The sequence below is a fragment of the Drosophila kikkawai genome, chromosome 2L (assembly GCF_030179895.1).
Source record: "Drosophila kikkawai strain 14028-0561.14 chromosome 2L, DkikHiC1v2, whole genome shotgun sequence".
Taxonomy (NCBI): domain Eukaryota; kingdom Metazoa; phylum Arthropoda; class Insecta; order Diptera; family Drosophilidae; genus Drosophila; species Drosophila kikkawai.
In genome coordinates this window covers 18,354,314-18,376,608 of record NC_091728.1, presented here as the reverse complement: position 1 = coordinate 18,376,608, position 22,295 = coordinate 18,354,314, and the positions used below count along the sequence as shown (strand labels likewise).

At 42.4% G+C, this 22,295-nt stretch overlaps 1 protein-coding gene across 6 annotated transcripts in view; it reads left to right on the top strand.

Moving 5' to 3' along the window:
* Tmtc1 (Transmembrane O-mannosyltransferase targeting cadherins 1) overlaps positions 1-21,707 on the top strand; it is a 46,124-nt gene extending 24,417 nt beyond the window's left edge. For 2 of the 6 annotated variants that reach the window (XM_041776007.2, XM_070287420.1), the window contains 7 exons: positions 5,557-5,661; positions 11,736-12,273; positions 12,385-13,225; positions 13,598-13,712; positions 20,534-21,014; positions 21,074-21,158; positions 21,262-21,707. In XM_041776007.2, the coding sequence (XP_041631941.1) occupies positions 5,557-5,661; positions 11,736-12,273; positions 12,385-13,225; positions 13,598-13,712; positions 20,534-21,014; positions 21,074-21,158; positions 21,262-21,602 (2,506 nt within the window). In that variant the 3' untranslated portion in view covers positions 21,603-21,707. Of the gene's footprint in view, positions 1-5,556; positions 5,662-10,971; positions 11,135-11,183; positions 11,399-11,735; positions 12,274-12,384; positions 13,226-13,597; positions 13,713-20,533; positions 21,015-21,073; positions 21,159-21,261 lie in introns of those variants that run through there. The other 4 variants (XM_070287415.1, XM_070287427.1, XM_070287418.1 and 1 more) reach the window with 4 other exon arrangements.
* Positions 21,708-22,295: the final 588 nt, after the last annotated feature.

Sequence of the window (22,295 nt, the reverse complement as noted above, 5' to 3'; positions counted from 1 at the left end):
TAATAAAGGAACAAACTGAATAGGCAGGCGCACAATAAATACAAAAAACCTGGTGAGAAAAGTTTACAAACATTTATTTGTTGTTTTGGTTCAATGTCTCATGGATAGGAGGGGGTTGAGAAGCGGCCGCAGAGAGAACTTCCGTTTGTGAACTCAATTATGTGGCGTATCAATGCGCAAAAAGTTTCTTCTCAAATTCAAAGCAAAAATTTATAATGCCAAGCTTTGAATGTAGTATGTGTGTGCGGAATCCCCTAATAAAGTGCGGAACCGCAGACTCTCTTGGCCAAGAGAAACTTGCCAGCTAGAAATAATTTTCTTCACCAGAAACAGCTTTGGAGTGTTTTAAAATGATTCCGAGTGCCACTTAAGGCGTTTCAGCGCACAGCGCGATATCCGTTTGTGCTCATTCAAATCGCATGTAAAAACTATCTAGCATACTTTTTGGCACTCACACAAGAGCAGGCGTCGAGGAGTCAAGGCTTGGAACTGTTCCAGATTTGCCGAGAGCCACCTTCTCCTCATTTTCCTTATTCTCCGTCTGCTTCGCAAAAGGAAATCCAAGCTGAAGCGGAAACGCATGGCGCTGAAATAAAGTGTTGCATACTGTTCGGGGCAACAATAATAAAATATTGCATATTTTGCGGCTACACAAAATCCAAAGGCAAGCAATCCGTTTAATGGCCCTTGACCCGGGCATATTTACTTTGGCCTTAAGCTTGCCACAATATTATTTATTACAGAGCTCTGGCACAGATTTTAATCGCTTTTTTAGGTTCATATATATATGCGATTATCCCTAAAAAGTCTTTGAAGGATTTGGAAATATGTAAGCGAGATAAAGAGGTGTCCTTTTAGACGCCTTACAAAATTAGATCTGTTTAGATCTTTAGAAATATAGTTCAGAATTTAAGATCTGACTATAAGAGCATCCCAGTTCCGTGATATTGTTAGATTCCCCAGTTTGCTTGGCTGCGGCCTCGGTTTCCCTGGCCCCTCCGTCTGCCTCCAATTTCAAAGTGAAACTTTAATGGCAACAAATGCTCCCCCGCCAGGACCATCGCCATTTTATATTTGATATTTTATTACATTACATTTCCCTGGCTTATTACATTTTGGCTTTTAAGCTGTTGACACAACTTGATTTCCGTGCGACCCGGGTATCGGGTAGGAGAGTGGCCTGGTCAGTGCCGGAATCGCCGTCGAGTTCCTGTCCAAACGCCCACAAAGTCCTCGTCCAACTCGTTTTGTTTCAGCTCTCTCTCTCTCTCACTTGCGTTTTTTGCCACCCGGGCCTCAGACAATTTTGGCTTTTTCCTTTCCCGAGTTTCACTTTTGGAAGTCGGGAAGTCTGCTGGCTGACCCAGAAACAAAAGTGTGTCTAATGGCTTTCTGTTATGTTTTTTGACATTTTGGGAATAATGTTTCCGCTTCCGGTTTAAGGTGTGCTGCGCTTGTACTTGTGCCTGTATTTGCTGCAATTTCCGTCTCAGTTACACAGGACAAAAATGCAAGTCGATGTCACAATTCTTTTCTAAATTTTCTTAGCTATAAAAGTTGCATCAAATCAAGATAAGTTTTTAATTGAAATGTTTTCCGGGTTTGAAAATGAAATTCTACAAATTGAATTTTATAACATTTCATTTTATTAGCTGTGCATACCAGAAATAAGGTCAACTCGAAAGCTGGTTTCATAACGGGCAAAAAGGCAAGGTGGAAAAGTGAAAAGTCATGGAAATTTCCGCCTTTTTCGAATACTTACTTTGCCCTGCCCCGAGATCAACATCAAAGATGTGCCATTCCGATACTGCCAGCTAATTTCAGCGCCGTAAACATGACAACCTAATTATTTTTTCTGCTCCCACGCCACATCATCGTCCACTGAGAACAACGTGGGTGCAGCTGTGATTAATGTAGGAAACGCTACGTGGCTGTGACATTTGCATACGAAATTGAAAATAAATATTTGTACTCATAAAAAAAAGAAGAACGCAGCTGCTAGCTAATTGCACTTTGACTTTTCAAGCGAGTCCTTCAAAGGGGATTCAAGTGTATGTGGGGGACATAGACAGTGGCGCTGCAAGGACAGATGGCACAGGAAAATTAGCAAAGTAATTTAGGAAGGCGGCGGTGTGGAGGACGGGACGACTTTCGTTAGGACCTTGAGGCCTCTTCATGTCGGCAGACAGGACGCGTCTGGAGGGTGCGCTACTCAAAGTCCTCGCCTTACCCCGCCCTTCCGGCTGTCCTCGTCTATGGCGCCATTTGATTAATATATATACTTTGACGCTCCCAGTTCTCGCCGCCGTCCCCGTGATTGTCTCGCTTTATTTTCGACAATCGAAATTAATTGCGCTGCTTGAGGAGGTCCTGTCTGCGCTTTGTTTCCAACTTTTGCCCAACACCTGGCGGCGTCTGCTCTGTCGGGGTTAAGTTTGTCGTCGAATTTCCGAAAAAACACTGACGACAGCGGCTGAGTAAATGCCTCGAGCTCACAGTCTGTCTGCAGGCGAAACAAACCGAAAGCTTAAAATGCAAAAATCAATAAATTTAATTAAAGCGCTTATTTAAAGTATCGAGAGGGAATTACGGGATTTAGGGGATGTCATTAGGGCGCTGTGGAGAGGTGGGCTTATGCCTATGGAGCGGATACATATTTAAATTGGTTTGAATTATGTTTAAAATGATTTAATTAATTTGTTCTTTTGTGGCTATGGTGGGCTTTATGGTGCTTTGACAGCCATTTTTGTTCCAGGGATGAAACGGAATTATTATAAAATATATTTGTTCAGGGGATGGAACATTTTATAATGGTGAAACATGAGCTTAAATAATGCATATCTCTGAGCTATTATATATTTTTATAAAGAAAAGATGAAGACCTACCAAAATAGAAAACTTAGGCATGAACCCTTAAATAAAATGTATATAAATTTCCTGTCATACTGCTACCAAAACTGATACTGATGAGTTTGCATAGGCACTCATCAGCTGTCGTTAGCATTTCCCTCTTCCACGAAAATCACTTTGGCATTTTTTGGGAAATCATTATATTTAAGAGGCATATTCCGGCGAACTATCGCTTTCATCCTCGACAATGCCAATCAGTTGCATCTCCCCAGGGCCAGGACCCATTATCATGCCCCCAAATGAGGGCCATTCATTGGTCCCACCCGCAGACGTATGTATATATATGAACATATTCCATATATAAGCTTGTGTATTTATATTTACTATTTGCGTGGTCGTCATTATCGTTATTAGAGCTCATTAGCAGCGTCATTGCGAAGCCGAAAGAGGAAGAGAAATGTTGGGGTATTGGTTACGCCTCGCCTGTGTGTAGTGTGTGTGTGTTGGGCCTAAGTGTTGTCCTTCGCAAGACCAAAGGGAAAAGGGTGGATGATCTGAATAAGATGGGGCCTCACTGGGCTATTGAATGCCAGCTAATTTGGTTCCAGGGGCTTATGGCTCCTGATTGAACCAAAATCGGTTGCTTCTTATTAGCTTCTGCCTGCATTTTGGGGGCTCCATAGAAACAAGAGTATTAGCATTATACAAAGATAGCATTGTTGAGTTGCTTAAGGAGGAGGATCTTATCCTGCTTGAGAACAATTTTGTTAATTAAAGTAAAGGAAAATTAAAGTAAAATGCTTGATATGAGAAAGCACTTTCAAAGTAGAAGGTTTAATATTCCAAAAACTACAAAAATAATAACTGCGTAATAATTAATATTTAACAAAACAAAGTTAAACATCCTTAGCACTTGGATGAGAGTTTTTAAATTGTTAAAATATTCTATTTCGAAGTCTAGTATCATATCCTTAAGTCTGATTACAAAGGATTACATTTCCCATTTGCTCTGGCGCCATTGTAATTTTCAAACGGTGCGAACTTAATTTCTGTTGACCTTCCGCCATCATCAGAATCCCAATCTGGATCGGAGTCACAGTCGCAGTCGCGTTAGCCTCCCGTCTGTGTGCATACGTGGTCCAAATGCCTGCCGGAAATCGTCTGCAATGTGCGAGATAACAATTTTCATGCCATGACCAAGGCGACTACGCAGTGAGTGGGGAAAAACCCCACCCACCCCCAGAAGCCACACTCATTATTCGTAATGGTGCTGATGGTGATGATGACAACAACACCACCTCCGGCGACCACTGCGAAAACAGATGAGGAGCGGCGGACTGATGCCCCGATTCCGGAATCCAGCAACGGCAGTGCCAAGGGGGAAGGAGTATTACAATGGGAATGCCATTGCTGTATTCTGCATTTCAGAGCTTGTATTCCCGTATTGCATGTTCCGTGTTTTGCCGGACAGGACGATCCAGAATGCCGTCGTAACATTTAATTTCCGTCAACTGGTTTTGGCGGGGGCGCTGGAATCCGGGATACTAAGGGATCTGGAACGCCGGGACTCTGGGTCTCCGGGGGAGAGAGAGCCCCACGTAAACACAACATGTCTGCGGCTAATATAAAACGAAGAATGCCACGACAAACGGGTTGAGCCACCAGAACAGACACGCTGACCACCGAAACGACGACAATGGCATTGGGGATGGTTCTGATGATGGCATTTGTCCAGCCGTAGCTATTCCACTCCGTTCCCGGTCATAATCATTAGCTACGTGCATCATCGTTGGGACTTGTATGCATTCAACAGTTTTGATTGCTGATTGCGCACGGCGACTGAGATAATTCCATCCATCAAATGGGGGTTGCTTCAGGTGCTCCAAAAATATGTGATTTGAAGGAAGGAAGGTGCTTTTAGATTAATATAAAGCAATTTCTCAGAGAAAAAATGTATATAACAACTCATCATGGCAATCATAAATATTTCGTTTTAACATTTGTAGAATTTTAAAGGCTTTGAACTAAAAATAAATTCATAAAAAGATCAACTTTTATTTAAATCAAACGAAATACTTCAGCTTTAAATGATTTATATGCTTTAAATTCATAGCAGAGAGATGAAAAAACAGTTTTAAATTACCCAAATCGACTTAATTAAATAATGCATTTATCAACTAGTTCTTTTTCAAATGTTCCAATGAATTACTAATTAAATAAATGCTGTTTCGAGTGCAAATAAAGGCCGCTTTTTGAATTAAAGTGACACACATTAAATACCAAGTACATGCTATGAATTCCTGAATAAATAATTAAGCTGAAGAAATTCTCCCCTTTAAATGTATTTATACAATTTGGAATTTCGCCCACCTTGAATATTCTAAAAAATTAAGTAATTAAATCGTGCTTAAGGCATCACCAACAGCAACAGCAAAGGCAATGGCAGCAGCAGCGGCAGAGTATAAAAAAGGAAAATATGTAAATGTTGTCATAACGAAAATGCCGCAGAGAAAGGCCCATCTGGACGAGGAAGACGACCTGCCTCAGTCAGGATTAAGTGCTTTGTTCTCCGTTTGTTGCCATTGCCGTTGCTACAGGAGAAGCCTTCGAGAATGAATTTCAGCATATATTTTATGACACTCGACTTTTATATTTATGCCCCGGCCACTACATTCGTCTGTCTGACTGTCTGTCTCGTTTTTGCAGCACGTCCCTGTCGCCCAAGGACTACGCAGGACTCGCCGGCTGCTCGGCGCTGGCTTTTGTCCTGTACCTAAACACACTTAACGCTGGATTTGTCTACGATGACAGGTGAGAAAAATTTAACCGAATTAAAAATTCCATATGTCAGCACGTTGACGAAGGTAAATGGCTGCGAGTCTCTCCAGTGTCGAGACATTGGTCCTTCGTCCTCTGGTACATTTTGGTGTTCCCTTGCTCCGTTTATATGGCCAAAAGCTATGTTTTGTCGCCGGATCGGTCCCCGAAGAGCGTAAAAAAGGGCAGCGAAAAATACAAAAGTTTATTATTAATTGTGCGCCAAGTGCCGCCATTTATTTGATAAAATCGCCGTAATAAATTCTGGGCCCCGCCTAATTGTAAAACTTGAAGCGGACCAGTTGCCGGCTTATCGCCTGGGCATTGTTGATATATATGCGGCGGATCCAACGCCATTGTCAGAGTCACAGTCACAGCCAGAGTCAGAGTCACAGACGGAGCAAATTAAAAAACAAAATGTTGATTTATGCCGCCGCTCCTCACCTGGCCGCATTGAAATGCTGCAAACGCAAACGAAATTACCCATAAATATCAAAAGTCATGTACAATGGACAGGAATTTCCCCAAGGACCACAAGCTCCATATATACAATGGTCTAGCCCTTCGGCCAGGAGTCAGCAGTCAGCAGTGAGCAGTCAGGAGCAGCGTGGAGTCAGGAGCTCTCCTCTGACCATTCCGGCGAACAAGTGACTCCCGTTACTGCTCCCGGTTCAACTACAATGGCCGGCGAACAATTGCCAGGACTTAAGGTGGGGTATTGGTCTTGGTTCTAGCTCTGGCTCTGGCTCTGGATCTGGCCAAGTTATGCAGAAAGTGCTCAGCTCGGAGCTTTCGCTGTAGCTCGTTATTTTGTGCTGTCCAGAAAACAAGCGCAAAACTTGCCAGGACACACACAAACACACACCACGCGCACACGAAAATAATAAACGCAACTTATGTAACTCGGCCGCCCCTTTTGCCTTCGAAAAAGTTGTGTGCGAGTTTATGTTTTTGCTTGGGCGGAAGCTCCTGCGGTCACTTTCACGCAGTTGCCAACACCAGTTGGAGCACAGGACCTTCGTCCTACACAGGAGGAAATGGGAAAACTAAAAAATAAAGTCATTGTTTTGTTATAACGCATGAAAGTGGCTTCTGTTTAATTAAAAATTAAATAGAGAAGCCATTGGAATTTAGAAAACTACTGGGAAAGCTAAGAGAATCTAGAAGACTTATAATTTTATACAAAACTAAAATTAAAATTAATTAAATAAACTGGAATAAAACACTGCTAGGATTTTGTCTCGGTGCAAGTTCTGGTGCCCACCTATCGGTTGGTCCTTTCGCATGTCCTGCGGTCATCCCACAACATGGCCACTGTGACCACACGAGCACAAGTTATTATTGTCAAGCCAGGCCAGACAAAACATGATTTATTAAATGGCAGAATTCCCTTCAATTTGTTTCCTATCAACTGGAAAAAGAGCAATGGCTTGGCTTTGGCTGGGCAATGGGCTTGGGAATGGGTAAGAATGAGGGGGAGCTATCGTTGCCATGTCTCGGCATTAAGGAATCTCTGTTGCTGGCAATTGTTAGGGAGAGATATGAGATTTTAATAAGTTATGCTTGGCAGCTTTTGATCGAGTGTTTCACGGAACAAGTTTCCCCAATAATTGAACTAATGGGATGTGCTTACATCCGATCAGTGAATGGTCTTGTTTGTACTATTGAATTATTTCTGGCCATTTAAACTTTTAAGCTTTAATATTTTAAAGCAGATTTTTCACCATTGTTGGTCACCTGATATTCACACCTTCACAACTTGATATATTTTCATTTTACCAACAAAAAAAAAATGTGAAAAGAGCGAACCGTAACAAAATGTTGCCAAACATCCCCCAATCTGCAGTCTTACAATAATTTATGTGCCGTATTAAAAGGACAGCAACACCGGCAGTAAAGAATCAACAGCAGCAGCAACAACGTTACGTATACGTAATTTTGATGGCACACAACCATCGGACGATAGGCACACTTCCCAGCAGTGGGCGGGGCGTGTTTGAGTGTGGTGTGCGAGGTGTACCGATGTTGTGTGTTGTGTTCTCCAGCCAGAGTAACAGAATTTTGTGCTCTTTTTTCATTGTGTTGTGTATAAAAAATCGAAAATTTTCACTTTACATAAGCACAACACATACAAATGGTGTGTGTTGTGGGTAGCCATGAAGGTGGGATGGGAGGATGGCAGGAATGTGGTGTCCACATTCGGTGCTGATGCTATGATATATTGTCTTCAACAAAAGCCAACCGCAGCCCTGTTTGTCTGCTGCTTTCCCCAGTACTTATGGGAGCATGTGAGGTGAGGCTCACAGTGGAGAGGAAGCTGAAAATATTACTAGGATCTGTAAGGATTTAGGCTCATAAAAAGTCACAAAATGCATATAGTAATTATTATAATAATTAATTTAATAAAAAATTAAGTTAATTTTCAGTTTTTGAATGGTAAAAAAAATTAACAATTAATTTGTAGTCAAATTTTGGTTAATAAAACCCTGTATTCCACTGTTCACCATGTGTGTTGTGGCTGTTCTTCCTCGATTGCCTGAGTCTCTGCTAGTACAGGTCCTCTACTTCCTGCTCCTTCCGCTCTTGTTTCTGCTCCTGCTACTGCTTCTATTCCTGCTCCTGATCCTGTCTTTGGCCTCCTCTGCTCGAGTTGAGAGTGAAAAGCGAACGATAACGGCAGCAACATGCCGCACTTGTAAGCTGCTTGAAGCCTGGCCATTGTTGTTGCTGCTGCTGCCTTCTGACCTCTGACATCTTACCGCCTCCTCATATCCCCCTCCACTCCTCGCTGTTACTGTTCTCTGCCGCTGACAAAGTGGCGTTGTTGGTGTTGTGGCTGTTGCCATTCGAGGGTGTTGATGTTTTGGTTGTCGGCCTCGCTATTGCTATTCATTCACTAGCTATACGATGATAAAGCACAAAAAAGGGAACTGCGGAAATTCTGCTGATGACGATAATGTTGACGCTTACGACGGCGACAACTTCGACCCTTTTGCCCCGTATCAAGCCCATCTGCATAGCACACAGCGAAGAACTAGTTCTGCCTTGGCAAATACACGACTTTACGACTTTATGTGTGGCTGTGTGTGCATTGGCCTCGAGGTATGCAATGAAATTTCTTTTCAATATTTCCCCACTACCTTCGGAAAGCCTAGGAAATGAGGCGTAGAACAATTTTCGGTTCGTTTTTGGTGAAAAGGAGGATGGGTAAATGCTTACCAGCTTCAAATAGAAGGTGCATTACGCAGCCCAAAGGCATTCAGAGTCATACAGCAATGGTTAGGGTAGTAGAATCACAAGAATATATAAATAATTATATCGCTTTTACTTAGGAATATATCCGAAGCCGAAGAGTATACCTTAAACATTGAATTATTTGATTATATTTGTACTTCCCGATTATTATTTTGACCACAAGTGTGAATACCGTGCGGGCTCTTCCCAACATGGCAGCTCCTTCATCTGCGTTCAGGACTTTTGCTTTGTGCCCTTCCGATAAGAATTTGTTTGCTCGCAACGACATTTTTGTGGCTGCTTTGGCGCAAACTGAAAGGATCGGCTAAGGGGAAACGGAGCAGAGTGTGGGATCCCTTGGAATGCCAATTGAAATTGAAGTGTAGATGAGTGTGCCTTCCGCACGCCCTTTCCCCTGGCAACCCCGCAAACCATTCAGCGATGCTGGTCCTTGCCAATAACCTTGCTTTATAGTTGGGCACGTCTCTCTGGCGAATTTGTAAACCCAATTTGTGGCAACACCAACCTCCACACTTGGCATCCTTTTTATTACCATTTTCTGGCATTGAAAGAGCTGCCTGAATACACACACACACACCCGCACTGGCACACGTGCAATAAACCTTGCCACAATTCATATTTCCGGTCACCCATTCCACGTGGCGTTCGTCGAATGATAAATAAAATATTAAATTGAAAACCGAATTTTTATTCAAAATGCTTTCTAACTTATGTGTGTGTTTGCAGATGACTTTTCTTTGGAGTCTAACCACCCATCCTCCCATCCTCTCCCCCAAAAAACCTGCCATTTTCGACCCGGGGCTACGGCGGATATGTATTTTGTTTGCATAACCTTTGAACTTTTGTACACCCGAAAGACCCTAAAACTACAGCCCGAGGCAGCAAAAAGCTAAAGTAAATATTTCTGCACATAACTTGATTACTTAACAAGCCGACATTTAATTTTCAATTCAGAAAATGAAGTCAAACGCTTTTTAATATGCCCGAAAATGTTGATTTAAGTGAGCGCAATCAAATGAAGTTCAATACATTATTTGGTTCAATAAATTAAATATATTTCATTGAAATTTAATGAATTTAATTTGCTATAACAATTCGGGATGTAAAATTTTAATAGTCCGAAAGACTTTCTGTTTATTCAAATTAAATACGAGATATTAAGTTAGAAAAATATTTACTTGGAACACAAAAATCGTTTACACTTCTTAAATACGCTTAAATACCGCAAATGTAAGCACAATTAAATCTGATTTTAAAATATAAAATATTAAATAATTCCACATCAGTTTAAAAGTCTTCTTATCAAATCTGTAATTATAATTCTCTAAAAAAAATTTGTTTTTTAGTCTGCAAAGTATTATGTATTTTTAAATTAATATCAAAAAAAACCTTAGCAAAGCTTGTAAGCTTTTTTCTTTCGGTTTCTTCTAACTTCACTTATTTTTCCTCTTGAAAAAAGGTCCCTTAAATAACACTAACCCCTACAAATACCAGCAGGAAACCCCTTCCCTTAAACTAGAAAGCTAATTAATGACATTTACTGGATACATCTAAAAACTAATTATGCATAAAATGGCCGGGGTATTATTGCAAGCCCACCATAAATTTCCGCAAACTGTGCAGCAATCGCACAAACAACGCCGATAACAAACTAGCCCTGATCCTGATTATACGGCTCTGCCTCTCACCTGACCCGACCCGGTGCCACTGTGCCGTGCCGGCCAAATCGATTAGGACAACAAGGAGCGCTACAACGGTGAGGCAATTACCAAGGACCCGTCGTCCACTACAACACAATGACAATGTTCGTGTTTCTATGTGTGGGTGTCTGAGTGTGTGTATTTGTGTCCTGCTGAACAACAAAAGCACAAAATACGCCAACAAATCGGCAATTAATCAAGCCGCAAGTGCACGGAAGGGGGTGGAGCTGAACGGGGGGGTTGGTCAACTGTCGCTTGGCACTTTAACAATATTTATGCCGAGTGCAAAAACAAAAGGACAATAAAAATAGCAGGCTTTGAAAATGTTAACAATCAAAATTAAAGGCTTTTGAATACCCTTAAAGGCAACAATAAGGGATTTAACTGGATAATATTATTTTTATTTATAAATAATTCGAATATAAGTATTTAAATATATATTAAGCATACGCTGATAAGGCTGATAAGCTACACTACACCATTTTCTTAACATAAAATATCTGTGTAATCTGGTAAATAGTCGAGTAACTTGTGATTAAAGTTATATCCAACTAATTACTTCCCTTATAAAACATTATTTTTCATAATCCTTAAATAAACCCATATACCCTGCTTCAGAGTTTTCTCAAATCTAAGTAAAAGCAAAATAAATAGGACCACAGGCTTAGGTCCCTTAGAATTTGAGGCTCTCAAGTTTCGTGTAGCAGGAAAGCCGAGATGAATCCAGTCAAGTTGAGCAGAATTGCCCTCTTGGTGGTAGATAGCACGAATAGAGGGTGAGCCAAGGTAGCCGGCGAGATACTCCGGGCCTTGCAATTAATCATTTTAATTAATTGGACAGGTGTGCCACAGGTTGCTGTCTGCTGCTATCAGTAACTGAAGTAATGTGAGCCCTTTCACACCCACAATAACACTTGAAGAATATGGCAGAACCTTAAACCAACTTTAAATTCCTTAATTCAAAAATATTTTTGTGATAACAATATATATTTTAAAATTTAATACAAACGAAGCAGTATTTTTTTTTTCAAATTTTGTATTGAAATTATATTTAACCTTTAAATTCGTTTACCCTGTTTCTTTATGATTCCTTTTTTCCATCTCCTTTTGCAGACGCGCCATCTTGGCCAACGGAGACGTGACGGCAGCTCGGCCACTGTCTCATCTTCTGCGGAATGACTTCTGGGGCACTCCGTTGCTGGACAGCGGCTCGCACGGCTCCTGGCGTCCGCTGAGTGTGCTCAGCTTCCGAATGAATTTCCTGGTGGGCGGACTGAACCCCGTTGGCTATCACCTGGTCAACGTGCTTCTCCACTGCTTGGCCACCGGACTAGTGGTGCTCGTTGGCCATACGCTCTTGCCATTTCGAGTTGGATCCTTGGCCGCCGGCCTGCTTTTCGCCGCCCATCCGATACATACGGAAGCAGTGGCCGGATTGGTGGGACGGGCAGATGTAGTGGCTTGTGTGTGTTACCTGCTCGCCTACCTCGCCTATCGCCGGCACATGCTCAGCCGGGAATGGGGATCCCTGGCTCTCACCATTGTCCTCGCCTTGGGCGCGTTGCTTTGCAAGGAGACGGCTATCACGGCGCTGCTACTGTGCGGATTGTGCGACGTGATGTCGGCAATTAACAGGGAAAATACTGACAAGGTGAGTTATAAAATTTAATTACTTGAAATATCTTATTCAACAATAACAAATCTTGCAACATACAAATTTTCAAAATTAAAACCTAAAAAATATTCCCTCATTTCTTTCCAGCATCGACTGCGATCTCTCTCGATTTTAAGTGTCACCTTGTTGTGTGCCCTGTACTGTCGCCTGAGTGTCCTACCGCGTCCTTCCGCAGCCTTTTCAGTCGCAGACAATCCATCGGCTCATGACTCTTGCATTTGGACTCGATTCCTGACCTTTATGTACCTGCCTGTGGCCAATTTCCAACTGCTTTTGTGGCCCCAGGACCTGAGCTTCGACTGGGGCATGGAAGCGGTGCCACGGATCACAACGCTCTGGGATGCAAGAAATATCCTGAGCATCGGCTTCTACGGTTCCCTGATTGCAGTGCTTTGGCGAAGCTCTGGCCTGCGTCGTTCCACTTCCTCGATGGACTTTGCGGAAGTGGCCAACATATCCCTGCCTCTCCTTCGGCATTTGGGTGGCAATAGCTGCCACACATGGCTGCGCCTCACCTGCGATTGCCACAGCCACCACCACCACCAGGTGTCGGAGCATGCGAGATCGGCTTCAAGCTATTATCCTGCCCCCAAGAGCTCCGCCTCCTCCGCTTCGCCAGCTGCCTTTGTGAGCGTTGCCTTCCTGGTGCTGCCATTCCTGCCCGCTAGCAATCTGCTCTTCTACGTGGGATTTGTAATGGCCGAAAGGGTGCTCTACCTACCGAGTGTGGGCTACTGCCTGCTCCTTGGCCACGGCTTTGGCAGTGTGTGGCAAAGGGTTCATGGCTCTCGGCGATCCCGGATACTGCTTCTCTGCGGCCTGGGGCTGCTCCTTGGAGTCCATTGCCTTCGCACCGTCAGACGCAATTTGGATTGGCGGGATGAGGAGCAGCTATTTCGTAGTGCAATCAGCGTAAATCCCCCGAAGGGTGAGTGTTCACATATTATTTTATTATGGATTATCAGGGGAATATTTAAGACTAGTTTTCATATAAATAAAACATGTTTTCGGGGTTGGATTACATGACGTATGAGTAATATTTGAAAGAAATCTATAACTTTAATGTGTAAATAAAAATAACCTTACTTCAACTTCATATTACTCTTGACAATTTTAGTTCATAGTTATGTGAACTCATTTTAATTGTCAGTTTCCATGCATCTACAGTTGGATTACAGGGCGTATGAGTAATTTGAGCAATTTATTTGCAAATCTCCACCTCTTTGAGGAATTTTAGGTTAAATATTTACATATACTTTTCAAATAAACTAGCTAACTTTCATTTTCTGTTATTTTCCAGCTCTGGGGAACCTGGGCAGCGTTTTAAGCGCCCAAGGAAGGTATCAGGAGGCGGAACGGGCCCTCACCACGGCCCTTAGACATCGTCCCACTATGGCCGACGCGCACTTTAATCTGTAAGTAAACGTTCCCGCGGAGCATGTGGTGGTGCCCAGTGGAAAAACGCGAAAACCTTTTTGGAAATCGAGGGGAAATTCGCGCCTTAGCTGCCACCCCCACACGAAACCTGAATCCACAAAATGATGTCGGTTTTTGCCGGCAGCCTTTTCAAAATTCAAAAGCTCAAAGTGAATGGTTGTCGCGACCTTGGTGTTGGGTTTAGGTATTGGCCATGGCTTTTCCTGCGGCTTAGGGGGTGGGGGCTGCTGCTCTTAATTCCGAACAGCAGAGGCAGCTCCAGCTGCTCCTCCTGGTGCCGTTCTGTTCTGTTCTCGCTTCCGTTTGCCAGCAAAAACGTTCGGACAACATCTGAGAAAAAAAAAAGAAGGAAATGCAACGAAAATGGTGGGGAGGGGACTGAAAACTGGGTGAAAGGCTGCGGAAAAGGGGGTATGGAATGGGGGCGACTGCCCAGTTGCATCGCGCATACAAATCAACTCGGTCAGAAACTTTAGCTCCAGCGCAGGGGGCACATGTTTTGCATCTTTTGGATGGCAATTTGCATGCACTCGGCAGCCATCAACAGCAAATAGCTGCTGGTTGCTGCCTTTTTTTTTTTTCATCTTTTGCTACCTCACAACGCCCACAACGAGCTACGCCCACTACGCCATCCCCCCCACCACGATGTCCTTTTTTTCCTGTTGTCCCGCTTTTGTACCTTTTGGAGCCTTTGAAACAATACGAGTGGAAATGAATGCAAGAGGCACTCCGCAGCCTAATCCCCTGCAGATATGCTGTTAATTAGGCCAAAACTGAAAGGGTTTCCGGCCAGCGTTCTGATTCTTCGAGATACTTGGACTCCGCAGGCTGAGGCTAAGTACACATGGAGTTGTAATTTTCATTCGGTGCACATGTTCCATTTCAAAAGGGAGTTGAACTGATTGGACTTTGGCTGGCTAGAGTATTATCGCAACATTAAATGGGGTTCTGGGAGACTTGTTAAAATATAAAGGCCTTAAAATTTCCTAATTTATGCCCCGAGTAATTCAAGTAATCTATCCTATTCTGTCTGCCATCTATTCTCTCCAAGTCGAACACGTACATCAGTGCAATAAAGCAGCAGCTGCGACAATTGCATTCTTCGGCATTCCAAAACCATTTCACTTGTCTAACACAATAAATAAACAAAAGCCCCGACATATATAATGCCCTGTGCAAACACACACACACATACACACACACATGGCAACAATAACATATCTGGGATTGTAATAGGAATGAGAATGGAAAAAATAGTAGCAACAAAAGAAAAAATTGGCATTTCTGCTTACAAGCTGCACTTGATGCAACAATATGAGAAAATAAAACTGCTGACGCATGACGTTGGCATCCTGCTTATCCCCGCACTCAGAGAAAATTCAAGTTTTAAAAGGTATTTCATTAGAAAATAAAAAAATATATATTTTATAAATACTAAAGTTATAATTTCTGGGCAGTTAAAGATTTATACTTTTCTTAAAGTTCTAAAAATATTTAGCCCTCACTTGGTACTTGCTTTTGATCCAGTGTTTTTTTGTTCTGAGTTCGAGGCCAATGACACTTCCACTTTGGACATACAGCAGGCACACTCGAGCCCTCGCACACACACTACACACACACTGGGGCATTACGGGGGCAGCTTTGGATAGTCATAGTGCAATTTACTCGTTGCATCGACGCTAACGGCGACCGCCAACTGAGAACGCTGTGAGTGGAGCTGAAGTTGCTCCCTGCCACGCCTTCATTTGCCCCTTTTCCCCCCGAGATTTGGGCAGCATGCTGCAGCTTTGCGCGAGAATGCAGTAGGGAAAGTGGAGTGCCATGCATTACGAGGGAAGCGCAAACATGCCAACGCTTAACGAATCGCACTCGACACCCCATCGAAGGGCACCATGGGACCGGAAGCGGAAATGCTTGTCACAAGACACGCGGCGGTCATTAAGATTTTCACTTGAACTTCACTAGAACAAGGAGAAACGAGTCAATTTGCTTTAAAAAAAATACCTAATATTTAAATTATATTCAGTCCTCTTAAATACAAAATTTAATGAGTGATTTTTGAAGTAGTAACAATTATTAAAAAAGTTCTTAAGGTCATAGTAAGTAACTTTGACGTCCACTGTGGCAAAGGCTGTGTGATTGTTGAACTCCCTTTGAATATGCAGGACGTCATTTCCACAGCTGGCCTCGCACTCGCCTTAGTGTCCTTGCCAGCCAAGCAGCCATTGCTCATACGCCCTGTTCTCTGTATTGTTGCTGGTGCGAGAGCGTTATTGTTGTCGCTGCTGCCGCCCATCGCTTGGGTGCTGGCTGTTGATTATTGTGTTTGGCATAATAGGCTTTACGCTCCAAAAAAGGAGAGCAAAAGACGCATGGTATAAATCCTTTCGCCTTGCTTCCTTTTGACAAATTGTAGGTAAATCCCATTTCGCCCTCCTGCCAAGTCATTTTTCCAGCTTCCCTTTGGAGGGAAACTTACATCCCAAGGAAAAAAAGAAAAGGCAAAGTGAACGGGGTCCAATACAAATAATTGCTGAGAACTCCCGAGAGCTACGGACAATGGCGGCAGCTGGGGAGCTACCTCATTATCATTATAATCATCATACATATACACATTCCGTCATCCGTTCGTTGCAGAAAATGAATGCTAAAACTATGCAAAAACATACGAGGCAGTGAGTGCATTAATCGCTTTGTTTCCCTTGGAAGCTCCATGCAGTAATTCTGTTTTTCCTCATTTAAGTAAATATTTAAACAGAACGATTTGCTCTACCCGCGACGCTTCCGAAAAAGCCTCTTTAAATTGCACATTTTGTATGGTTTCCCATTTGAAGTGTAAATGCTTATACTATTTGTATATGTATGTATATATACACAGGGATTATCAGCTTATGGGCAACTGGCGTATTAATGCTCATATTGAAGATTATTTTGAACAGTATATTGGGCAGGCTATTTTTTTATGACTGCACAATATTCTAACAATAACCGAAAAAGGCTTAAAATATATTTCATTTATTGCTCAATGAAATGTGATAGAGAGAAAAAAAAGGAAGAAAACTGTATAATATCCAGCAGATTATTAAAGAAGCTTTGCACAAAGCGCCTAAAGGATTTACAATTTCTAATACTCAATGTTTTTAAGGAATTTATGAGAATTATTCCAATGTTTGCTTAATACATAAATTAATAACAATCTTTTAAGAGATTATTGTAATTAATTTTAGTCCACTTTTATGAGCTACTCAAAATTCAATTTCAAGTGGGTTAACCTTAATTAAGTAACTGGTTCTTAAGGAGCATTGTTCTTGCACCACAATATCCTTCTCCTTATCCCGCTATGAGAAAAAAAATATGAAAGCAAAAGCCAAAGAAAAGAAAAGAGGAATACAAAAAGCAGAAAGAAAAAATATAACTGTTGACGGCTTAGATACAATTTCAAATAATGTCAATGACATAAAAGCAAAGCGCGAACTTCATAACTGCTAAGGCTTCTCGCCTGCAGGTTATTAACTTGGCTCAAAACGATACACGAGACGTTGGGATCCCTTGGCCGGCACAGCGGCCTCTGGGTTCCGGAGTCCGGACCATGGAGCTACAGGGAAGCCCACGCAGAGATTTCATTTTAGTGCCGTGAAAGTTTAAAACGCTTTTCTCGCCACCCCATTTTCCTCGCTTTTTACCATTTTCCATCCGCCTTCGCAGAGTTGCCTTTGCAGCTTATCGAAAAGTTGTCTGATTGAATTTTTGCCTTGTCCACTTGCAAAATGCAGCAGCAGGAGCGGCAGTGGCAGCCTCTTTTACATGGCCTCTGTCTTAGGTGCACTTTAAAAAATATTAAGTGAATATTTTCTAGATTAAATATTATTTAAAGGCTTTGGTAAAATGGGAAGGACTTGACCCAGAGCAAAGAAGTGCCATAAACTTGTGGAGAAGACTAGGCATTATAGATATACATAGCTATTATAACTATTTTATTTCAGATCTACTATAGTTACCTTAATTGCAATTCTAATAGTTTTTAGATACTTTAAAATTGCCATAAGGATTTTCTTTCAGTGCCAGTAGCTGGCTAATCTGAAAGTCAGAAAAGGCGATTGCAGCATGTACATTATGAAAGCTTTAAGAGCTTGCCAAGCTGTGAAATTGTGATGGCTGGCGATGGCTGCTGGCGGCGGGTGGTAGAGGTGTGGTAGCATTTTCCGTTTTCTAATCGAAAATCAATGCCAGGTGCCCTTCAGCGCCCTCTCTGTCTCCCCAAACTTGCCGGGGTGCGTCGCGGATAAGCAGCTGTTTGTACATTATTTACTCGTAAGCCATCAATAGCCGGGATATCTCCGGCCGAGCACCTTGCGCCCTGCGGCTACGGATCCCGTATTCTGCCACGTGCCACCGCCCGGAACACAAAGCATCCATCCAGCAGCCACAGCTCCGGCTCCAGCTCCTGTTGCTCCTTTTGGTCCTCGGCAAGGAGTCTAGCCGGGCGCCAGTCAACTGTCATGGATTTGTTGTGCTGCCGTGCTGATGCCGCTCTGATTTTTAGCTGCAAAATGCCACAGCAAAGGATAAGTTGAGTGGTGGTGGGTGGATGTGGATGCCAGGATGCAGAGATGCGGGTAGTGATGCCAGGCGGCGGGAAGTCAAAGTAACAGGCAGGCAAACACCAAAACCAAAAAATCACTGAGCTGTATAATTCGATTTCTCTTTTTCCACCCCTTCAGCGCAAGCCCTGCACTCATCCTGTGTGGTGGCTCTTGCTGCTGTTTGCTTACCTGCACAAAAGCAAAAAAATAGTACAAAAACAAATAGAAATAGAACAACATGACGGGAATAGTATAAAATAGAATACTCAATATTCAGTTGAGCAAATCCATCCGTTGTTCGGTTGCAATTCGCATGCATTCACATGGTTCCCTTTTTTCGGGTTTATTTTATTTTATTCCCCCCTTTTTTATTCTGGATTGCAAATGGGGAAATCGCCCGAAATTGTGGGCAACGAGGGGTTTTCAACATGGAATGCTGAATGTTGAATGCCAAACTTCAACTCACACGAAAATAAAATTTAAACAAATTCAGCTTTCGATGTTGCGGCATATGCGAGTGTTTATTGAAAAGTTTTTACACACACACAACACGCACCTCTCCCTTTGGTGTCTCTGAGGCGAAAAGCTAATCGATGAATCCAAGGGGTACGATATGCAAATTTTTGGGAATTAAAATTGGGTATAAATGTTCAAAAATTAATATTTTAGGAGTCACTTAAGAGAGTCTAAAATGTTTTAAATACAAAAACAAAGGGTTCTGACATTTTAATTAAATCCAAGATCTTTATTATTTTCCTAAGATACATACACTCGGAAAATAGTGTTTAATAAGGGTTATTTTCCATTTCTTATATATGATTTTTTAAATTATTGCCATTGTTAATATTTAATAGCTTTAAATCTCCCGAAAATTCATAAGAATAGCTATCTCTATACCGAAAATCACATCAAATCCGGATTAAACAAAAATATTTTATTACTGGCAAAAACCAAAATATTTTCTGTGATTTTCTAATAAGCTGCAAGTCATATTTACATAGTCATGTGCAACAATTGCATAATTCTGGGCATCACAGTTTACCAGCTCGAGCGCATAAAACATATATATTTTTTTTTTTAACTTGACATTTAGCTAAGCTCTTTTTTGTGTTTCAATCCAAAGTCTTTACAATCTGCCCTCTTGTTGATTTTATAGCCTTGTCGCTACTCAACACAAAATCCTAGTGCGCTGCCGTTTGTTTGAATAATATTGTTGTGTTGCTGCTGCCACCGTTGCAACTCGTTGCTGGTGTTGCAGTTACTATACTGTGCAATCTGTGCTTACACTCTTCAGGACTGTTGAAAATAAAATGCTGCCTTTGTTTAAAAGCATTTAGCCATGCAGGCACAGGAAGAAATAAGTAATACCTTTCACTATAAAATTCAAAAAATTTCTTTATATCTTAAAAACTACTTCTAATTTTTCCAATTGTATTACATTTTTTGTTATTATATTTTAATTCATTGCTTTAGCTTCCAAGACTTAGCTTTCTCTCTGTGTAAAACCGAAAACGATGTGTTTGGCTAGGGCGCTCAGACATTCGGTCATGTATGAATAACCACCAGACGACACAATGGTTATATGCATATGGACGAACGGACGATGCTTGTTTGTGAATCAAGCAAATTGAAGCTGGGAAGTGAAGGAGTATCCCGACTCCTTCTTTGACCACCAAAAAGGGCGGTTCCTTAATTAAATGAAGCCGCCCAAAATCAACTTGAAGGTCAGCATTCAGCGCTTTCAAGTATTCGCGCCGTAGCCGTCGCTGCCGCCGTCTGCAATTAGCCGGTGGAAACCGCAGCAAAGCAAACGCAGAGTTAATTTACTCCCAACACTTCTAGAGGCAGAGAGCCCTTCTCGTCCTCGAGTTGAGTAACTTTGCTTTCCACAGCTCTGTTCTTTATGGTTTTGCAGCTTTTTGTCCTGTTTAATTTCCCAGAGAGTAAGGAACTACAAGGAGTGTTCCTAAAGTAAATTTCTTTGAAGTTCAGTTCATCTGCTGGATTGAGAAAAAAATGTAAGGCGCCTCAGAGAAAAAATAGTTTAATATCACTTAAATATTTGGATTTAAGCTGGCTAGCTTGAAATATATTCTGGGTAGGAAATTAATGTAGTTGCCCTTAAGTTGGGAATCAAGTTTTGTATTTCTTTTACTTTTTCATAAACTATCTATTGTATTATTGCTTAACTATATATATTTATTACCTACTTTTAGGGGCGTGGTGCACCAGAGGCAACTCAACTTCAGTTCAGCTGTTTCCTGCTATCGCAGGGCCATTGAATTGCGTCCTCAGCTGGCCGTGGCCTATTTGAATCTGGGCATATCCTTAATGTCCCTTGGCGACCATCGTCAAGAAGCCATCTCTGTGCTCCGAACGGGAGCCCGTCTGGATGGACATGGGGTTCGGGATCGGGGGGCCCACGAGGAGGCTCGCTACACCTGTTACCTGCAACTGAGTGGCCTGCTCCGCTCAGAGGGACATCTTCAGGAGGCTGCATCAATGCTCAAAGAATCCCTAGATGTTCTCACCTCACTGCCCCAAAAGCATAGGGCGATGCTGCACCTGCGTCTTGGCGAAATCCACGCCGAGATGCAGCATTGGAATGAGGCTGAATATCAGCAGAGGTTGGCCATGGAACTCCAGCCACAGCAGGGAGCAGTATATGTCACCTTTGGCCAGACGCTGGCCAGGAATGTAAGTGGCAAAAAGTCAATATCAATAAAAGGTTAATAATAAATGGCTCTCACTTACAGGGCAGTCGGCTGGCGGAAGCGGAAATGTGGTTTAAAAGAGCCCTGCAGCTGGCACCCTTGGAGGCCAGCTCACATCATCATTATGGTAAGTAGTTATATAATTTATGTAAGGCCTTAAAATATAATGATAAATAAGCTAAGCAAATGCCTGATATATTTTATTATTTATGAATTACCCTCTCTTCCAGCTGATTTCCTGGAACAGCAGGAGCGTTATCAGGAGGCGCTTAGCCTTCGCCTGAGAGCTGCCGCCTTGGCGCCTCATGACTATGTCCTACAGTCCTCCGTGGCGGATGCACTGCGCCTGCTAAACCGCCTGGTCGAAGCGGAGCTATGGTACCGAAAGGCGGTCAATATGCAGCCGCTGGCGGCCCATGCTCACGCCAACCTGGGGGCCATCCTGCAGATGCGTGGCCTCCGAAAGGAAGCGGCAGAGTGCTATTACAGGGCCTTGGAACTCCAGCCAGGACATGCCATCAGCAGGGCCAATCTGGACAAGATAAACCAACACTGGGACACCAAAACGTAGCAGTAGTCCCGGGCCGGAAAATACTTGTTGAGATTGTAGGCTTCAAAAAATTATAGATAGGAGAAAGAGATTATTAAATAATATATATATTTTTGAAAAATAAATACAGACAAATTTAAAGCGTTTTGTTCTTTACTTTATTGATTTCAAATATGAATTATATTTACCAAATAATCTAAAATATATTCCAGAATTTAATGCTCTTGCGTTTGCCTTTCAACCGTAATTAGTTGTGCCCGGAATGATGTGAAAATGCCAATCTGTTGTCGACGCGAATTCCAAAAAGCCAAGCCCACGCAGCGAATTATTTCCATATCAAGTCGGTTTTGGGTTTCATCTCGGCCAGACAAAGGCCCAAAAACCGAAACCGAATAACTTGGGGAATTCAAAAACAGAGGCACAGGCAAAGGCAGAAAGATCCGGCAGACAGTCCGACAGACAGACAGTCGGCGACGTGATAATATCAAGTGGCTTTGGCAGAAAGCGACCTAGGAAAACCGCAGCAACCGAGAGAAGGGGGTGAAAACCCAGGGCGAAAACATGAGGAAAAACGGGCCACCGGGAGAGAATTTCATGCGAGAAATAGTGCTTACTAAGCATTAAATTATAATTAAATTTTAAACAATGAAATTGAGTTAAGGACAAGGACGGGAGCAAAAAGCTCTTAATCACAAACATGCGCAGCCACTTCAA